Here is a 17792-nt window from a genome sequence, read left to right as displayed (position 1 = left end):
CGGTGACCTGCCTTGGAGATGAGTGTAGAGAACTCCATTCTTGTAAAGCACACAGTGAGGGCTCTGTGAATGTGAGTTAGCAGTTTTGACTTCTCAGAGCACGAAGCCCGAAGCTGGCCCCTGACGGCTGCAGCTCTGGCCAGGGAGAGCAGGCCTCTAGCTTAGTCTCCTTCTTTGCCTCTCGATGTCATTTACTTCCCATTGCATGCCCATAAGAGACCAATCATGAGGCTCCGTTTTACAGATAGTGAAGTCAAGGCACCAGAAGAAAGTACCAGACTTCTTAACTTCATCTTCCGCAACAAGTGCAGCCCCGGGTTCAGGACTCACCCATTTGGTTTCAGTGTTGCTGGCTCTCGAGAGTTGATATCCGGTCGGGAATGGAGAGAGCCTGACCTGAGTCAGTAGTCACAGTGTCTGTGTTTGCTGCATCCCAATCACAAAGCACAGGTGTACGATTGTTCCTGACCCATCCTGAGCCCAGCAGGGGCAGGTGGCCCTGAGTGTAGGGCAGGGTAGGAGGGGAGGTGCCCTGCATGGACCTGGAAACTAGGAAAAGGCAGAGACAGACCCCCAATTCCAGACCCGCCCTCTCCTCTGCACTCTGCTGCCTCCCTGGATGGGGTCCAGTCACGTTCTGAGCACCCTGACTGCCTCCAGCCTGGGGTTAGGAGGGCATGCAGCGAGTGCCTTGCTCCCAACTGGGAAGAGCAGAGCCACAGTCCGCTGGCACCTGCCTGGCTGGACCCTCTGGGAGGGGAGCCTTCCTCCGTAAATCAAACACTTAATTAACTTGGGAACACAGGAATACCGTGTCAGGAGCAATCTGTCGGTGCTTGTGTGAACTGGACCGTGTTGTTTTCTGCGGACTGGGGCAGGGTGTGGAGAGAGTTTCAGGAGGCTGGGAGGTTTTTTCCACCGTGTTGTCATTTCTCCGATAATTGAGTTATCTCTCTCGTTGCAGGTGGAGAGAGACTTTGAAAGGGAGTATGGAAAACTTCAGCAGTGAGTGTCAACCCCAGAAAGATGAGGTGGGAGGCAGGGAGGGACAAGGGCCCCCTGCCAGGTCTCACCTGTCTGCCCCGTGCCCTTCCCTGGGCTGCCCCTCTGCCCCGTGAGCACCCTGGAAGCTGAGGGCAGCTCAGGTCACCAGGCTGCTGGAACTGTTCCCCTGCAATGGCCATGTGAGAGTCATTCACTCATAGCCTTTGGGTGTAGTGGCACTTCAGTCAGCGGGAAAAGTCCCCATGGAGAAGATCCCTTTCTCCTCCTCCCTGGCAGGCCCTCCAGAGCACCTGGGCTTCGCTCAGGTAGGGGGAAGGAAGGGGACCCCAAGCAGCCCGTCCCCTGCCTTGCAGGCTGGAAGAGCAGACCCGGAGGCTGCAGAAAGACATGAAGAAGAGCACTGACGCCGACCTGGGTAGGTGACTTTCCACCCGCACCACTGGCTTGAGCAGGTGGGGCAGAGGTGGGCACCCTCCTTTCTCAGCCCCCCAAGGGCTCTGAAGTTGCTGCACTCAGAGGACGTGTACCCAGTGTCCTGAGAAGCAGCCTGAGGACAGTTACTCCTCACCAGTCAGATCCCACTTTGCACAGAGCTCGCACTGCCCCACTCTGGATGTGGGTGCTGGGGCAAGGCTCTCCTCGGACTCCAGTCAGGGCAGTACTGCAGCTGGTGGACGCTTCTGGTAGCAGATGCCTCCATTGCCTCAGAATCCTGGCCACCAGCTCAGGCTGTCCAGAGGGAAAGGGAAGCACATTCCTTCCCGCAGAAACGAGACTCCCTGGCCTGCTGGGACGGGCACTCCAGTGGCAACAAGAATGGAAGCTGTCATGTGTTTAAACAGGAGGTTGGGTTAAAGTGTAAGGCCAGAAATATCCCAGATAATTCTATCATGACAAAGGGCACTGGGAGGTCCTTGGGAAGTGGGGGCCAGCAGGTGCTGGGAAACAGCCAGGGCCCTTGGGGAGGTTTCTTGGCTGGAGAGTTCTTGTTTGAAAAAGGAGGAACCAGGCCTGGGAGCCTAGAGACACAAGCAGGTCGGGAATAAGGGAGCGTCCAGAGCCCTTGCTGCAGGCCATGTCCCAGGAAGGAGGCGACGAGCAACCGGGAGAGATGGAGACCATTCCTTGAGGTTCTTTCTCCAAGGCCTTGACTTTCCCACCCCGGAGCAGCAAGCACTTGACCAAACGTTGATCAATAGCTTCAGCACTCCCTGCGCAGCTCTGGACAGCTGACTTAGCTCTACCTCAGTTCCGTCACCCGAGAAGCACAGGTAACGCCAATCCGAGTGGCACAGGCTGTTGCTGAAGATGAAGTTGGATGAGCAACGTAAAGCACTGAGAACAGGACCTGGCACGGGTCAGCTCTCGGGGTGTCCGCTCCTGTCATCACCGTTGTCATGGTCAGCAGCAAGCCTCCCTGACTGGGTGGACTCCTGCAGCTCCTTCCCTGGGTCCAGTGGGGAAGCCGTGTCTATATACCACACTGGGACGAGGACCTGAAAGAGACTTGGGTATGGCCAGGACTGCCCACTTCCTCTCACTCAGCAGATACTGACCGAGAACCCACGTGCACCAGGCACTCTCAGCACTAGAGACTCAACAGCAAGACAGGATGGGAGCTTACGTTCTAGGAGGAACACCTGCAAGAGGTCCACAGGCGGATCGGTATATAATGACACGTCGTGGCGTGCAGGGTCAATAAAAATAAGGAGGTGGAGAGTGACAGGGTCACGGGAGGCCTTCCTGGGGACGTGATCCCTGGGCAGAGTCCTGAAGGAATGAATAACCCACACAAGTAGAGCCAAGGGAAGAGGGCCTGAAACACAGTAGACAGCAAGCGCGGAGGCCCTAAGGCGGTGCACACTGACCAGAGATGCAGGAGAGGCAGCAGGAGGGTGGAGAAGCCATCTTCAGTCCCCTCGGCCACTCCAGCTGCTGAATAATGCCGTGTTATGGCTGTGAAGAAATTTCACCTCCCTGAGCTTTTCTGACCTTGAGATTGGCAGGGCACATGACACACCCATTTTATAAATGGGCATGTCCATTTGATAAAGGAGGAAGAGTTCAGCTCCTCTTCTCCAAGTCCAGGGCCTTGTCTCCACAGTGAAGCCTGCCCATGCCCCACTCATTCCTTTGCCCACCCCCGCGCCCACCACCAAACTAGAAGGTGACTGAAACAGCCCCCACTCCGGAACCGTGGCCCATCCACTCTTTGCTTGGCTGTCTGTGAGCCCAGTGCAAATAGGGCGGCATCACTGTCTCCTGACACCATTCAAAGGGCCACGGGGCAGTGGGCACCTCAGGGTGGGACTTGAGGACCAGCGTGCTCCTACTTGGTACTGCAGTTAAGAGGAAAACCCTTGAAATGTCCCTAATAGAGGCAGTGATTTGAATTTGTTCCCATTTTATGCCAGCTCCTAAGCCTCAGCCAGTTACTGATGTGTAAACACACCTTTCCTACAAAGCACTGATCACAAAAGGAAAGCATTCCTTCCCTGGGAGCCGCCGTCACCACCACCACCACCACCATGGCCGGGTGAGCGCTGACTGCCTGTGCAGGGACTGTGGCCGTCTTGGTCTGTGCCATAAATTCTCATGCCAGTGCTAATTCCTGGGCCGTGGGCTGGTCTGAACATGCACCTTGCTCCTGGCCTCTAGCGTTGCCAAACTATGTGTGTCACAAGCCAAGGACTGGATTTGGGAGTTTGTCTGCAGTTGTTTGTTTTGTAGTTATTTCAGGTCTGAGTTACTTGGGTCGCATTTTTCTTGATCGGTCCCCACTGCCTTTCCAGTTCGGGAGCTGCTGTGAGCCATTGCTTCCTTTCCTTCCTGCTTCTGCAGACAGCTGCATTGTCAGAGCATAAATGAAGCCAGGGTGTGCTGTGTTCACAGTGGCTTGCTACGGAACCAAGGAGGGCATCAGGGGTCCGTGACGCACCGTCCGTGGCTGTGGAAAGCTTAGTTTTCCAGCAGAGAAACCAGAGTTGGATGGGTAACTGCAGAAGTCTAACACTACTGTCCTCAGTCAGGAATGGATGTGGGCAGAGACAGTGCCTCTGAAGAGCGGTGGTGGTGGTCATGGGGCCAAGGCGAGCCTGACAGCCACATCAGTCTCACGTACGGGGCATCTGCGTTGTAGGCGGGCTTGCTGTGCCGTGGGCCGCTGGGCCCCACCTCCAGCCTCCACCTAACTCATGGGCTGGGCGAGACCTGAAAATGTGTGTCCCTGGAGTTCCCAGGTGATGCTGAGGCCCACACTGTGAGCGCCACTGATCTGGACAGTTGAGGGGAATGGAGGGATGCTTTTCCTGAGCGTGGAATCTCCTGCGCTCCCCCAGCAAGGTGGAAAATCCCCAGTTATTCTAAAAAAGATGACCTTTCTTTCAGAAACTCATACTACTTTCAGAGTGCTCTGGTGAATCTTTGAATCTTACATTCCAGAGGCCGCATCAGGACTCCAGAGACCCGGGTGGGGTCCAAGACCCTCACTTTCTCTAAGGTTCAAAGATCACCAGCCTCCTGGTGTGGGCCAGGCTGACTGTGCCCCTCTCCCCGTCCCTGGAGGGAACAATGAGGGGTATGGGCTGGGGCAGGGACCACAGGTCCAGAGGGGCATGGAGACCTGCTGTTTATTTTTGTTGAGGGGGAACGGAGTCGCACTATGTCATCCAGGCTGGTCTCGAACTCCTGGGCTCAAGGGATCCTCCTGCTTCAGCTTCCCAAAGCACAGGGATTACAGGCATGAGCCACTACGCCCAGCCAAGACCATGGTGTTCTTGGTGTCATCTACCCCAGCTCTGCTCTGCGCACATGAAGCGGGGGCATCACTGGGCGGGGATTCCAGACCCAGTTCTGCCCAGGGCCGGCCACTGAGCCCACTCAGTTCCTTGACTTCCTGACAATGCAAGAGCTTTAGGGAAGAAAGGGGAAAATGCAGCTGGGCTGGGCGCAGTGGCTCACACCTGTAATCCCAGCACTTTGGCAGGCGAAGGCAGGTAGATCACCTGAGGTCAGGAGTTCGAGACCAGCCTGGCCAACATGGTGAAACCCCGTCTCTACTAAAAATACAAAAATTAGGTGGGTGTGATGGCAGGCGCCTGTAATCCCAGCTACTTGAGAGGCTGAGGCAGGAGAATCACTTGAAGCCAGGAGGCGGAGGATGCAGTGAGCCGAGATGATGCCATTGCACTCCATCCAGCCTGGGTGACAAGAGCAAAACTTCGTCTGAAAAAAAAAAGAAAGTGGGAAGACCGTCTCCTCGCTCCTCTGGCTTTTTGGGTTGTTTTCCTCAGATATTTTTTTAAGAAATAGCAGAAGATGTTTTTCAGAGACATTTCCAGCTTTATCCAGAATTTTATTATCTTTTCATTATGCTGTATGTGATCATTTCATAATCAAATCAAGTTATACGTAACGTTTGTTCCTAAATCTACAGAGTCACTCCACAGAATTTAAGAGGTGTTTTTCCCTCCGTTGCGTCAACATTTCTGGAAAGTTTACATTTCCAGCCTTCTCCCACAGTTTGCCCTTTTGCTGGTTGACTGCAGCACTCTCCCAGATTCCAGAAAAACCCCAGGAGGGTGCTCCGGGCTGGCTAGTCCGCTCAGTGCTGTTTTGCTGACTGGTGAAGGGGCCTGGCGGAGGCAGACCCTTCCCCAGGGAGCGCAGGGTCAGGGTTCGGGTTCATGCCATGGAGTGCTAGGCAAGGCCACATCTTTGATTAACTGGGAGGCAGACCTTATGTCATGGGTCCTAAGACACTTTTTCCACAGTTAACATCTCTGAAATCAAAGTACTGAAAGTGTAGCCTGGTTTGATTGACAACAGTTTTTTCTCCCTTAGTAGTTTATACACTTAGTGACTTATAATGAAGAGCATCTTAAATTCAGTAACATGCATATGGTAAGAAATGCATTCGCAATGTGTCTTCTCTCCTGAGACCTGCCCCAGATGCGCTCTGACACTGGTACAGACGGCATCAGGCCAGCATGACCCTTCTCCAGGGCCGCTTCCTGCCCCTCCAGAATTTTGTTTCTAGAATCTAGAAATAATGGAGGCCTGAAAACATGTTCAGGACCAAGAGCTCCAAAGCTGCCAGCAGGTCTCCAGCCCGCCTCTGAGCCGCCTGTGACTCCCAGGCTTCCCATCTGCCCAGCAGGGAATGTCAACACAGGAGGGAGGAGCACAGAGGGGTGGGCGGCACATTCGTGGGGATCCGGTACCAGGGTGCCTTGAAAAACGTCAGTGGATGCCTGATGGACAGAGCCTGATGGACCTGTCCACTGGCTTCCTCTAGGCCAGATCAGAAGGAGAGCAGTGAACAGGGAAGCAGCTGCCCAGGGTCAAGGGTCAGGGCCCGGCTGGCGCACTCAGCCATTTGACCTTGGAGGCATTACAAACCCTTTTGCGCCTAATCTGCCTCCTCTCTAAAATGGAACCAAACTACATTTCCGCTAGACATCCCCTGGGTTGTTCGAGCCCTAAATGAGAGTGCATGGGAACCTTGGCAGAACCCCAAGATGGGGACCTGCTGGCAGCTTTGGAGCTCTTTGTCCCGTACAAGTCCCCAGGTTTCCATTATTTACAAACAAAATTCTGGGGGAGCAGGAACAGACCCTGGAGGAGGGCCCTGCTGTCCCAGTCCCGCCTGTACCAGCTGCAGAGTGTGTCTGGGCGAGTCTTGGGGGAAAACACATTTTCCAGTGTATCTCTTCCTACTGGATATTGAGGAAACCAAGGGTTGGCAGGCTACAGCTGCTGGCCTATTCTGACCTAGTTTAGTCAATAAAGTTTTATTGAAACAGCCACATCCATTTTTTTATGTGTTGTCGCTGGCAGTTTTCACAGCACAAGGCAGAGTTGAGAAGTTGCAACAGAAATTGTATGGCCCACGAAGCCTGAAATATTTACTGTTGGGCCTTTTGTAGTAAAAGCATGTGTAAACTGGAGTACTGTTATTCTTGTCCATCCAGGAGTCCCAAACCAAGCATCACGTCCAAACCACTTGGAGAGTGGTTTTAAATGCATATTCTTGGGTACCAGGTTTACTGAATTAGAATCTTTGGAGCCAGAAACATATTTTATAGCCTCCCACCCAGATGGTCCTTTTCTAACCCAGGGTTTGGAGAACAGGTAAAGCAGCTCAAAAGAATTGTCTGGAGCAGTGTTAGGGTCAGGAATGAACATTAAACCATGGGGATCAGCAGCTTGTGGTTGTGTGGTACTTCGCCGTTCTTGACGGCCGTGGTTGTGGGAAGAGGTCTTCAGGGTGCAGGCCCCTGGCATAGGAGGACGGCGTCCTGGAGAGAAGGCCGTGAAACCTGCCCCTTCATAGAAGGTTCACCGAGCTTTGGCTTCCCACAGCCATGTCAAAATCTGCCGTGAAGATATCCTTGGACTTACTCTCCAATCCCCTCTGTGAGCAAGACCAGGACCTTCTGAACATGGTGACGGCCCTGGACACAGCCATGAAGCGGATGGATGCCTTCAATCAGGAAAAGGTGACTAGGTCTTGGTGTGGGGTGGGCAAGCATGACTTCTGCCCCGTCTGGGCCTCTGGGTGGACTGTACGGGGAGGCCCAAGTGGGCTCCCTCTGCTCTCAGGGCTCTAAGCCCTCTGGCCTCTTGTGCTGCAAGGTGCTGCAAGCCCACAGGGCTCTTTCCAGACTGTTCTGCCTTGGCTCTACCTGCTTCCTGAGGCTCCACGAGCTCATGTTACTTATTGTGAGGGTTGCCGGCGGCATTCCTGTTCTCCCCAGCCTCTGAGCCTTCTGTGGCCAGCCACCCGGCCTCCACCCTGAGCAAGGCCAGGCCCAGGACAAGGACAGCACCCTGTGGCCCTTTAGACTTCCTAGCCCTGTGGTAGTTAGGGGCCCTGCCTTGCGTGTCGCCCTCCCCTCCCCACCAGTTTTAATGTCTTTGGGTTTTTCTTTGACAGGTGAACCAGATCCAGAAGACTGTGATCGAGCCCTTAAAAAAGTGAGTAAATGTCACCTGGGGGCCTCGGGGCACTTATGGGAGAGGCAGGTCAGCGGCCACTTGGGGACTGAAGAGGATTTCTAGCTGCCTGTCCCCAGATTCCCATGGGGCCTGACGGGAAACTCAGTGGGGATGTCAGCTCTGTGACCTGTGGCCTAAGCGTCCGTGCTCTTGGGGGCTCCAGAGTACCCACGTGGCCCAGGCGAGCTCAGGGTACCCCTGCCACCACCCCCTTCCCACCCCACCCAGCAACCGCCGCTGTTCTGGTGGTCATTTGACCGCTTCCTCCTGATTGAGAGCCACTGGGGCCAGGGCTTGCTGAATGGAGCTAGCAGAGATCTTGGCCAGCTCTCAGCGGACATGAGCAAGGCCTTTCATCTTGCCCCGCCGGAATGGGAGAGCAGCTGCCTGCAGCACTCGGCTTTGGAAACGTGGGGGTGGCCGCACACAGGGAGGGGCGTGGCAGCGGGGTCTGGCCCGGGAAGGTCCCCTAGCTTGTGACCTGTTGGGGTCGGGAATGCTTCTGTGAGACTCATCTTCTGTTGGGCAGGCCCTGGTCAGTGATCAGACAGGCCTATTCCCTCGGTCCCCAGGGCGGGGAACAGGCAGAGCCGTGCCTTAAAGCCCCGAATCACTTCATCTTCCCTGGCCTCTCTCGAGCAGGCTGTGACCTAGAAAGCTCCTGTTCGCCCAGCTGCACTTCCTTGCCTCTTCTGCGGTGGTCCCAGGCAGTGCCTTGCCAGGGCCGGGTAATGAGGCTCTGCCTAATTATCACTGGCCTGGCCCAGGGCCCACACGGCAATGAGAGGAGCAGTTTTTGATCCTGCAGCCCCTGGTGTTTCGGATTGCTGAGCTGTTCGTTGACTGTGCACGCCTGAAGTATGGGATTAGGAAAAGGCCCGCCTGACCCTAGCAAGCTCTTGTTTCTAAGCCAGGACCGTGGAGGCTCAGCGAAGGCAGGGAGGGAAGGGACTGTGCCTCCGGCTCCGGCCCTGGCCCCCCAGCCTCCCCAGAGTGGGCATCCACCACCCCCTGCCTGCTGGGGACAGTGCAGCCCCATGCCACAGGGTTGCATAGGGAGCTGGGGTGCAGAAAGAGCTCCGTGGCTGTGGGTTTTGGTCCTGGGCTTCGGGAGAGACTGTTCAGGGCTGGCTGGGAAGGACACAGACTGAGCAGACCCTGCCCACAGAGGGCTTTTCTGTGCCAGGGCCACAGGGGTCCCAGAGACGGACACAGAGGCTGCCACAGGCACCCATGGCTGGTAGAATGAGGCAGGGACTCAGAGAACTGGGGAACTGACTCCCACCTCAGTTTCAGTATCAGCAAGGCGCCCTTGAAATCTGATCCCTGGCTTCTGAAGCCCAAATGGAGAGAAACCCCGGCCACTTCCCACCACCCTGGTGGCCCACCACCTGCCAGGAAGGTGGGGGCGTGGCAGAGGGGGCGCACATCTCCGCAGCGGATCCGCTGACCTCTGCATGAGCCCTCAGGCCTGCCTGGCTGGCTTCTCCCTGCATCCCCACAGCTGACATACGATCTCCCCCAACCACATAAAACCGCGCAGCCTACAGCCTCCTCCCATTGGCTTCCTCTTGCCAGAAGAGAAGCTCCCAGGGACCCCAGCACCGGAAACAGGAAACTCCAGCTTTCCTGTCCTCTGATGAAGATCACGGCCACATGGCCACCCCACCGCCCCCAGCCTCCCTGCAGGGGCTCGGCCTCTAATCCCCAGTCTCTGGGCTGCATTCACTTGTCGGATGGGGATGCTTTCAATTTCCCTTTCCTGGTGGGTGGAAGTTCCCGGCTGCGTGGGCACAGACCAAGGCATGGCAGGCATTCCCCACCAGTGCTGGCTGCGCCCAGCCCACCTCCCAGCCGGCCTCGCTCACCTTCCCTCTCCTTCTCTTCGCCCCTCCCATCCCCAGGGGAGTGAGTTTGATATTGAGCCTTAGGACAGACGAGAATTGGGCAGTGATCATGGGTAATGCTTTGATCACTGGCCTGGGCCCAGCCGGCCCCCTTCTTTAAGGATAAATGTAAAACAGACTTCAGGAGCTTACATTCTAGTGGAAAGCCACAGCGTGTTCTCAGGTCAGCGGCCAGGTGTGGCAGCTGCCAGCGTGGTGCAGGACCATGGAGTGGGGCATGCTCGGTGGGCTGTCTGACCTGCCCCCACCAGGCCTCGGAGGCTGTTTCCTCACATGTGGAAAGAGAGAGCCAAACTGACTTCTCATAATGGGACAGTCAGCACCTAGGAGTGGGAGAGGAGGTTTTGGTGGGCTGAGGTGGGCAGGGAGAGAGGAGGGGTGAAGTGCGCTGGAACAGCAGAGTGGAGCCTGGGTTCTGGCTTCACGCCTGGGGACAGGCTCCCCCAATGTGGTTGGGTAGAGTCACCAGGGCCTCTATGGGGTCCCAGGGACATATCTGGGAGGGGCTGGCACAGGCGCCCAGCCTGTGCATGTCTCCACCTCCCCTGCCAGCAGCCTGAGCCCTGACCTGAGATCCCATACAGCACCATGGCACGTCCACTGTCCACCCCGGGGCTTTGGCAAAGTCTGTTCTGTTGCTAAGAAGTAGAAAACGGGGAGATGGGGCCTCAAAGGGTCAGTGACCAGGGCAGATGTGACAGAGTCCTGGTCCACTACTCTTCAGCCACCTTGGCACAAGCTGCGCCCTGCCCTGACTGATGTGAGTTCCCACTGAATGTAGAAAGGTGTGACACTTGTCCCTACCCCTAGGGAATCCCAATCCCAGGACCCAACTTCCCCCCACCGTGGTTGTAATTTATCAGCAGTCACCTCCAGTGGCCTGAGCAGGCAGAGCCTCTTGGTGGCTAAGGGGTGCTGTCATGGGAAACGGAGGTTTTCATGGTGAAGACATGCTCTTCCCACAGGGGCAGGCGGCCTGCAGAGGCAGGTGGTCTTGGTTCCAGGGGGCTGGCAGGAGCCCATGCAACCAGGTGGCCACCTGGAGACACCACCGCGCCATCCCCCGAGGAGCTCTGTAACCCGGCCTCCCTCACCCCCGCTCGGCACTCCGCTGCAGTCAGTGCTCCTGGTGGCTCTGACTCTGGCACAGGAAATAATAAGCCCCAGCCGACAGCTGTGGGAAGGGGGCTATGAGAGTGCCTCAGGGGATGTTGGGGGGTCAGGCTGCTGGAGCAACGAGCATGCGGCTCCTCCCATCCTGCACCGTGGAAGGCACCTTGCGCGCACATGCACGGCTTCACGCTGTGATGCCCTCCTTCCTGAGGATGTGAGCTCAGGGTGGTGGGATTGGGGCCAGGGCCAGAGAGCTCTCCACCTGCTGCCTCCTGCCGGCCTCTCATCCTTGCCCTGTCCCAGCGCCTGCACCTACCCGGCAGCTCCCAGGCACCCACAAGGCCCAGGCGCTGGGACCATCCAAGCAGCAGGTGGCTTCTAACACAAGGATCAGGGCGAGGACCAGGGTAGCTGCCGGTGGTCCCTTGGCCATTTGGGGCGGAGGGAGAGGTGGCCTGGTAGCGTCTCAGGCCCAGCTGCACCTGCTGCCTGAACACGTGCCTCTCAGCTGCCCAGGAAGGGGGCAGGACTCCCCAGCAGCTGCAGCTCCACCACGCAGCTGCCCTGGACAAAAGCATCAAGTCTAGCTCCTCCCAGCGGTCTCACCCCAGCCCACGCCATGGGCGACTGTGCATCCTGGTGGTGTCTGCTTCCCACCCTCAGTTCCGTAGTGCTGAGGGGCCCGCGTTCTCTGTGCACAGTCCTGGGAGGCCCATGGCTTCTGCCCAGCAAGTCGGTCAGATGCTGGTTTGATTACTATGTCTAAGGGCATGGGTGAGCATTCAGGGTGCTTTGGTGGCTTCACCCACTTAGCACCTTGTTAGACAGGGAGCCCCTTATGAACACTGTTGAGGTAGAGGATTCCTGTCTTGGGAATAAGCCCTTTGTTTCATCAAAATCTACTCCCTGGGTCTGACTTAGTTTGGGGCATTTAATGCTTTGGTAAAGTTAATATTCTCTTACTCCCTGGCAAAACTGTTCATTACTCTTACCTCAAATGTACACTTGATTTGCTGAGGCTTTTTAAAACCAGGCCGGCCACGGTGGCTTACGCCTGTAATCCCAGCACTTTGGGAGGCTGAGGCGGGTGGATTACTCAAGGTCAGGAATTCAAGACCAGCCTGGCCAACATGGTGAAACCCCGTCTCCACTAAAAATACCAAAATTAGCTGGGCGTAGTGGCACACGTCTGTAATCCTAGCTCTTCGGGAGGCTGAGGCATGAGAATTGCTGGAACCCAGGAGGTGGAGGCTGCAGTGAGCAGAGATCATACCACTGTACTCCAGCCTGGGTGAGAGAGCAAGACTCTGTCTCAAAACCAAATTCCTGGTCATGTCCTTTGAGAGGCACATCTGGGAGTCCTGCTCTGTGTGGTGTCTGAGCTCCTGGAACCTGACAGTGAATCTGCCAGCATCCTCTCAACTCTGAGTGCCTATGATCCCAGTCTCAGTAACTGCTTCCTGCCCTCGTCTTTCCTCCTCTCTGGGTTCCTCATAAAAATGTCCAGGAGGAACCAACTCTTCTGGTCCTGGGTCACCTCCGAATGGCCACAGAGTCATGAGCTCCCTGGGCTGCACAGCCGGATCCTGGACACTGCAGGGCTCTGGCTTGCCTGGTAGACACCCCCTGCCATCGCACCGAGGGCCAGCCCTCCAGCAGCAGCAGCGAGAGCCTCAGGAGAGCATTGCTCCTGGTCACTAGAGGCCACATGAGCCACAAAGACGAGGCCGGTGTGGACCTGCAGCGCTGCATCGTCCACTGCTGCTCTCTCTGAGGGCCACTCCTCTGAGTCTCCCACGCAGTCCCTTCTAGTCACAGTGGGGTAGTAGGAGGTCCTCAGGGCATTTTCCTGAAGCAGCTGGTTGGAACTTTGGCCGTTCCAATGGCAGAGCCATAGGATTTCTGCCGCTTTCATGTTGCCAAGGAGCCCTTGAAGGAGAAGGTGCCCTGGGGCAGGGGTGAGTTCAGATTTCAGTTCTGCCACCTGCCAGTGGCACTGTGAGGGCTGGAAAGGGTGCCAGACAGAGAATGTGGACACCTATGTTCTCTTCTAGACCTCTGCCTCATCGTGACTTTGGATGAGTCATAGGTCATCTCTCTCTGTCCTCAGTTTCCCTCCTTTTTAAAAGTGAGGTGTTGGCCAGATGACTTCAAGGCACCTTCCCCACCATCCCCTAGTCCGTTGTGTGATACAGCTCACAGGAGGTGGGGGTCAGGGCACCCTTCATTCCTGGGCCACCCTGTGCCACCCAGCTCCCTGGACCTGGCTCACAACCCCACCTCCTGTCATCTGCCCTCACCCCATGACATTGTCCACGTTCGCACAAGCTCCAGGGGACAGGGCCTCATCTGTCTTGTTCACGGTGAACTCCCCAAGACTAGAGCAGGGTCTGGCGCTTGGTAGGTGCTCAGGGCACATTTTTGGACAAGTGAGTGCTGGCCAGGACGCCCCTCCAAGAGCGGACCCATCTCCAGCCAGGCCACCCCTCCAAGAGCGGACCCATCTCCAGCCAGGCCACCCCTCCAAGAGCGGACCCATCTCCAGCCAGGCCACCCCTCCAAGAGCGGACCCATCTCCAGCCAGGCCACCCCTCCAAGAGTGGACCCATCTCCAGCCAGGCCACCCCTCCAAGAACGGGCCCATCTCCAGCCAGGCCACCCCTCCAAGAACGGGCCCATCTCCAGCCAGGCCACCCCTCCAAGAACGGGCCCATCTCCAGCCAGGCCACCCCTCCAAGAACGGGCCCATCTCCAGCCAGGCCACCCCTCCAAGAACGGGCCCATCTCCAGCCAGGCCACCCCTTCAAGAACGGACCCATCTCCAGCCAGGCCACCCCTCCAAGAACGGGCCCATCTCCAGCCAGGCCACCCCTCCAAGAACGGGCCCATCTCCAGCCAGCTTGTCCCACAGGTTCGGCAGTGTCTTCCCGAGCCTCAACATGGCGGTGAAGAGGCGGGAACAGGCCTTGCAGGACTACAGGAGGCTGCAGGCCAAGGTGGAGAAGTATGAGGAAAAGGAGAAGACGGGGCCAGTGCTGGCCAAGCTCCACCAGGTACCAGGGGAGACAGGCGGGCAGGGGCTAGACAGGTGGGCCATCGTGGTCACCTGTGGTAAGTCCCTCCCCTCACCTGGGGGCACCAAGACACCAGACGTCCCCACCCCACCCCTCCCGTATCCAGCACCCAGCAGTGAGAGAGTTTTGACACCCAGGTCTTGTTCCCTAGGCACGAGAGGAGCTGCGGCCTGTGCGGGAGGACTTTGAAGCCAAGAACAGGCAGCTGCTGGAGGAGATGCCGCGCTTCTACGGCAGCCGCCTCGACTACTTCCAGCCCAGCTTCGAGTCCCTCATCCGAGCTCAGGTGAGGCCGCCAGGTGCTCTTCCCCTGGGCTTGGTATACACAGCTCATGCCACTCCCTGTCACCCACACTGGAAGGGTGGCTCAGCCATTCTCCGTAAAGACAGGGCACCCACCCCAGGCAAAGCCCTGAAGGAATTCATTCCATTACCAGAGTCCCAGGCTCAGCGACTTGGGGACCCTGTCTGCTGTTAGAGTCCTCACATTGCTCTCTGGTAAATCCCAGACCAGGAATGGCCAAGGTTCCCTTTTTGTCCAGCAGTTCCCCCATGGATCTCTCTACATTTCACTATAAGTAGCTCCTCTGCCCCGCACCCTCAAGTGGGCAGTTTCTTGGCCCAGGGTGGTGCCGAGAAGAAAGGGATCTGGAGAATGGAGGCCTTTTCTGAGGACTCAGCTCCCCTCCTCTGCCTACCGTGAGCCAGTCTTTTTAGCAGGAAACGGCGGGAGTCCTGCCTTGGACCCACTAAGGAAGGGGGCTCCAGAGCCCTGGGGAGAGCCACAATCAGGGCTGTTCCTAGGGCCCTGGGGTGGAAAGGCAGGCCTGGAGGCATGGGGGCGCCACTGGGGGTCAGACACGGGCCAGGCCCCAGTGTCTCCTTCCACTCGGGGACGGGAGGACGCGGGAGTGGCATGCTCCTCACCCTCCTCCATCTTCAAGCCTTTAGGAAGGATTGTTCCCCCAACTGGCAAAATAGAAAAGGGTGGGCACCCATGCCAGAAGTGGGTCCCTTCCACACAGGACCCTGCTGATGGCTTGCGCTCAGCGACAGCCTTAGTACCCCAACACCCGTGGCACCCTGCCAGGTCCCTGCAGCTCTGCCCCTCCTGGCCCAGGTGGTCTGAGCGTGGCTGGTCGTCTGGCGCCCTCCAGTGGCCATTTCCTGCAGGCCCGTAGTCACAGCCGTGAAGTCTGGCCAGTGCACACCCACCCTGCCGGGCCAAAGTCAGGGTGGCCACCTGCCCCAGTCAGGACACCTGAGCAGGGTTCATGCCGGGGCGGGGCCTTGTCAGTGACCCACATACTTGGTCCTGTGCCATCTTTAGAGGGCAGTGAGACCTAGAGCCTCCTGCAGGAGGAGGTGGGGACTTCTCCTGACACTTGCTCCTGCAGCGAGGGCTCCCTCCAGCCGCCCCATTGGGTTCACGGGAGACCTGGGCCTGCCTCTTCCTCACTGTCACCTGGGTGCTGCCCTGCACCCTCCCTCCTGTTGCTCACAGGAGGAAGCCACAGGGTGCCAGGCTCCTGCATGTCCAGGTTGGAGCAGATGGGAGGCCAGGGATGCCCTTTAACCAGGCAGCATTGCTGGGGGCTGTTGACTGCCTCCTGGGCCCCAGCCTCCCCCTCGCCCGCCCGGCTGCCATTAGTCATGGAGAAGTGAGTATTCCCAGTGACTCAGCGCACAGTGGCTTGGGCAGGGAGTGGGGGCAGGGTGGGCCGCCCCCAGCCCAGAGGTGACAGCAGTGTGTTGAGACCAGCTCACTTTAGCTCCCCCTCGGCCGGCGGAAATCTCGCCTCAGGAGTATCAGCCGTGGGTCCCCGCCCCATCTGGCATTTCCCACAAGGTCCCCTTAGTGTCTAGAGCTGCTCCTCATGTCTAGAGTGAAACGTGGAAGCTTTCAGGAAACTGCATGCTTTCATTGGGTCACGAGGTGGAAACTGAGGCAGAAGTGGCCCCTATTGTCTGTGGAAAAGCCCCTGGTCCTCAGCCATCTGGGAGAATTGACGGGCTTCCCCATTCCTCCACCTGCCCCACCCTCAACCCTGTGTCCCCTCCCACACCATTTCTGGTGCCTCCCTAGAGGGACCCTGGCAGTGAACCTGGCCTCTGAGCTGTCCCCCTGGCCACGCAGCTTGGGCTATGAGCAAGGGTGGGATGCAAGTTGGGAGGGAACAGAAGGCTAGACGGGCATCCCCTTTCTTGCCTGTGCCTCTAAAGCTGGCTTAGGGCTTTGGGAGCCACCAGCCTACCATGCTGTCTTTCTGCCATGGACAAAAGCCTTGGGTTCTCCCCTAGCTTACAAAAAGCAGTAAAACTCCAGTCATGGTGCCCATCATTCCACAGTCGCCCTAGGAGGCCCATGCCTTCCTGCACCTGCTGCTGGGGGAACCAGGAGCCCGAAGCAGGGGCGCCTCCACCTCCAGCCACTGAGGCCTTGTTGCTCCCCGGCTCCTTTTGGTTCAGTCTCAGCTAGAGCCCTTCCGTGCCCTGCATATCCCCAAAGGCACGCTGCTGCACAGCTCCAGATGGGTAAGGGCAGGGGGTAGCAGAGAAGTGTGAGCCTCTGGCCCCCTGAAGCACACGGTTCCCTGGAGCCAGCACGTGCCAACCACTGTCGCCTCCCCCAGGTTGTGTACTACTCGGAAATGCACAAGATCTTTGGAGACCTGTCCCATCAGCTTGACCAGCCAGGCCACTCCGATGAGCAGCGGGAGCGGGAGAACGAGGCCAAACTCAGTGAGCTCCGGGCCCTCTCCATTGTGGCCGATGACTGAATCCCCGTCACTCTTGGAGGACTCCTGTGACGTGGTCAGCCTCATTCATCCTTGCCCTTCTCAGGGCTAGCTGCTCCTCTCACAGGCTGGGGACAGAGGTGGCCCTGGTTCACTTGCCGGCCCTTTGCAATGAATGACTCTTCCTGAGCCTGGCACCAGGAGCCCTAGGCAGGCCGCCGTCTCCCCACTCACAGCCCCAGCAGGTAAGCAGTGTAGACAAACCCTTGGGGCTTTTTTATTTGGAGAACCGTCCAGCATGCATCCTGGCCCACGGCCTGAGCAAGCTGCAGCCCTTCTGAGGCCATGGGCTTCATTGGCTAAGTTGGGGGTCTTAGCCTTGCACGCGTTGTGGGCATCAAATCTACCTCCAAAAGACCCATCCTGGGGAGCCCTCTGGCCCCTCGTTGCCTTTTCACTTCAAAACCTCTTTTTTCTGGGAGAGGCCCTGAACCCTGTGCGGGAGAGCTGGTCCTCCAGCCCTGGCAGGCCCTCAGCCAGCTTCCCAGCAAGACAAAAGCCACCCTTGTGGCTTTGGGACCTAAGTGGTTGGGGTTCCCGAGGTCACTGAGAACTGGTACCTCGGGAACGCAAGCTGTCAGTGGAACTGTCCCACCACACAGAATGTCCCACAAGAATTCACAGGTCTCAGAGCAGAAACAGTGGGTTTGTGTCTCACCTGAGTATCTGGAATTTTATTTTTTCAAGTAAAATTTTCAATGAAACGTCCACATAGTATTGTGCTGTAACTTAGGCGAGCAGAGGAAACCCCTTCCAGGGCCTGCTGCCCTCCGCGGAGCAGCAGCACCCTCCAGCAGGCAGCCCAGCATGCAGCCAGCATGCAGGGGTGTGTGCGCACCTCCCCGGCCCCGGCCCACCTTCTGGAGCGAACTGCACTGTGGTCCAGCAGAGATGCT

General features: G+C 57.5%; 1 protein-coding gene across 3 annotated transcripts in view; it reads left to right on the top strand.

Moving 5' to 3' along the window:
* Positions 1-17792, top strand: part of BIN3 (bridging integrator 3) — a 59165-nt gene that overhangs the window by 31197 nt on the left and 10176 nt on the right. For 2 of the 3 annotated variants that reach the window (XM_004046758.4, XM_063709131.1), the window contains 7 exons: positions 965-1005; positions 1359-1420; positions 7369-7505; positions 7943-7983; positions 13936-14077; positions 14250-14384; positions 16732-17604. In XM_004046758.4, coding sequence (XP_004046806.1) covers positions 965-1005; positions 1359-1420; positions 7369-7505; positions 7943-7983; positions 13936-14077; positions 14250-14384; positions 16732-16878 — 705 coding nt within the window. In that variant the 3' untranslated portion in view covers positions 16879-17604. Of the gene's footprint in view, positions 1-964; positions 1006-1358; positions 1421-7368; positions 7506-7942; positions 7984-13935; positions 14078-14249; positions 14385-16731; positions 17605-17792 lie in introns of those variants that run through there. The other variant, XM_063709130.1, reaches the window with a different exon arrangement.

The sequence above is a fragment of the Gorilla gorilla genome, chromosome 7, assembly GCF_029281585.2.
Source record: "Gorilla gorilla gorilla isolate KB3781 chromosome 7, NHGRI_mGorGor1-v2.1_pri, whole genome shotgun sequence".
NCBI lineage: Eukaryota > Metazoa > Chordata > Mammalia > Primates > Hominidae > Gorilla > Gorilla gorilla.
Note: the sequence above shows the minus strand (reverse complement) of the source record. Positions and strands in the feature narration are given on the sequence as shown.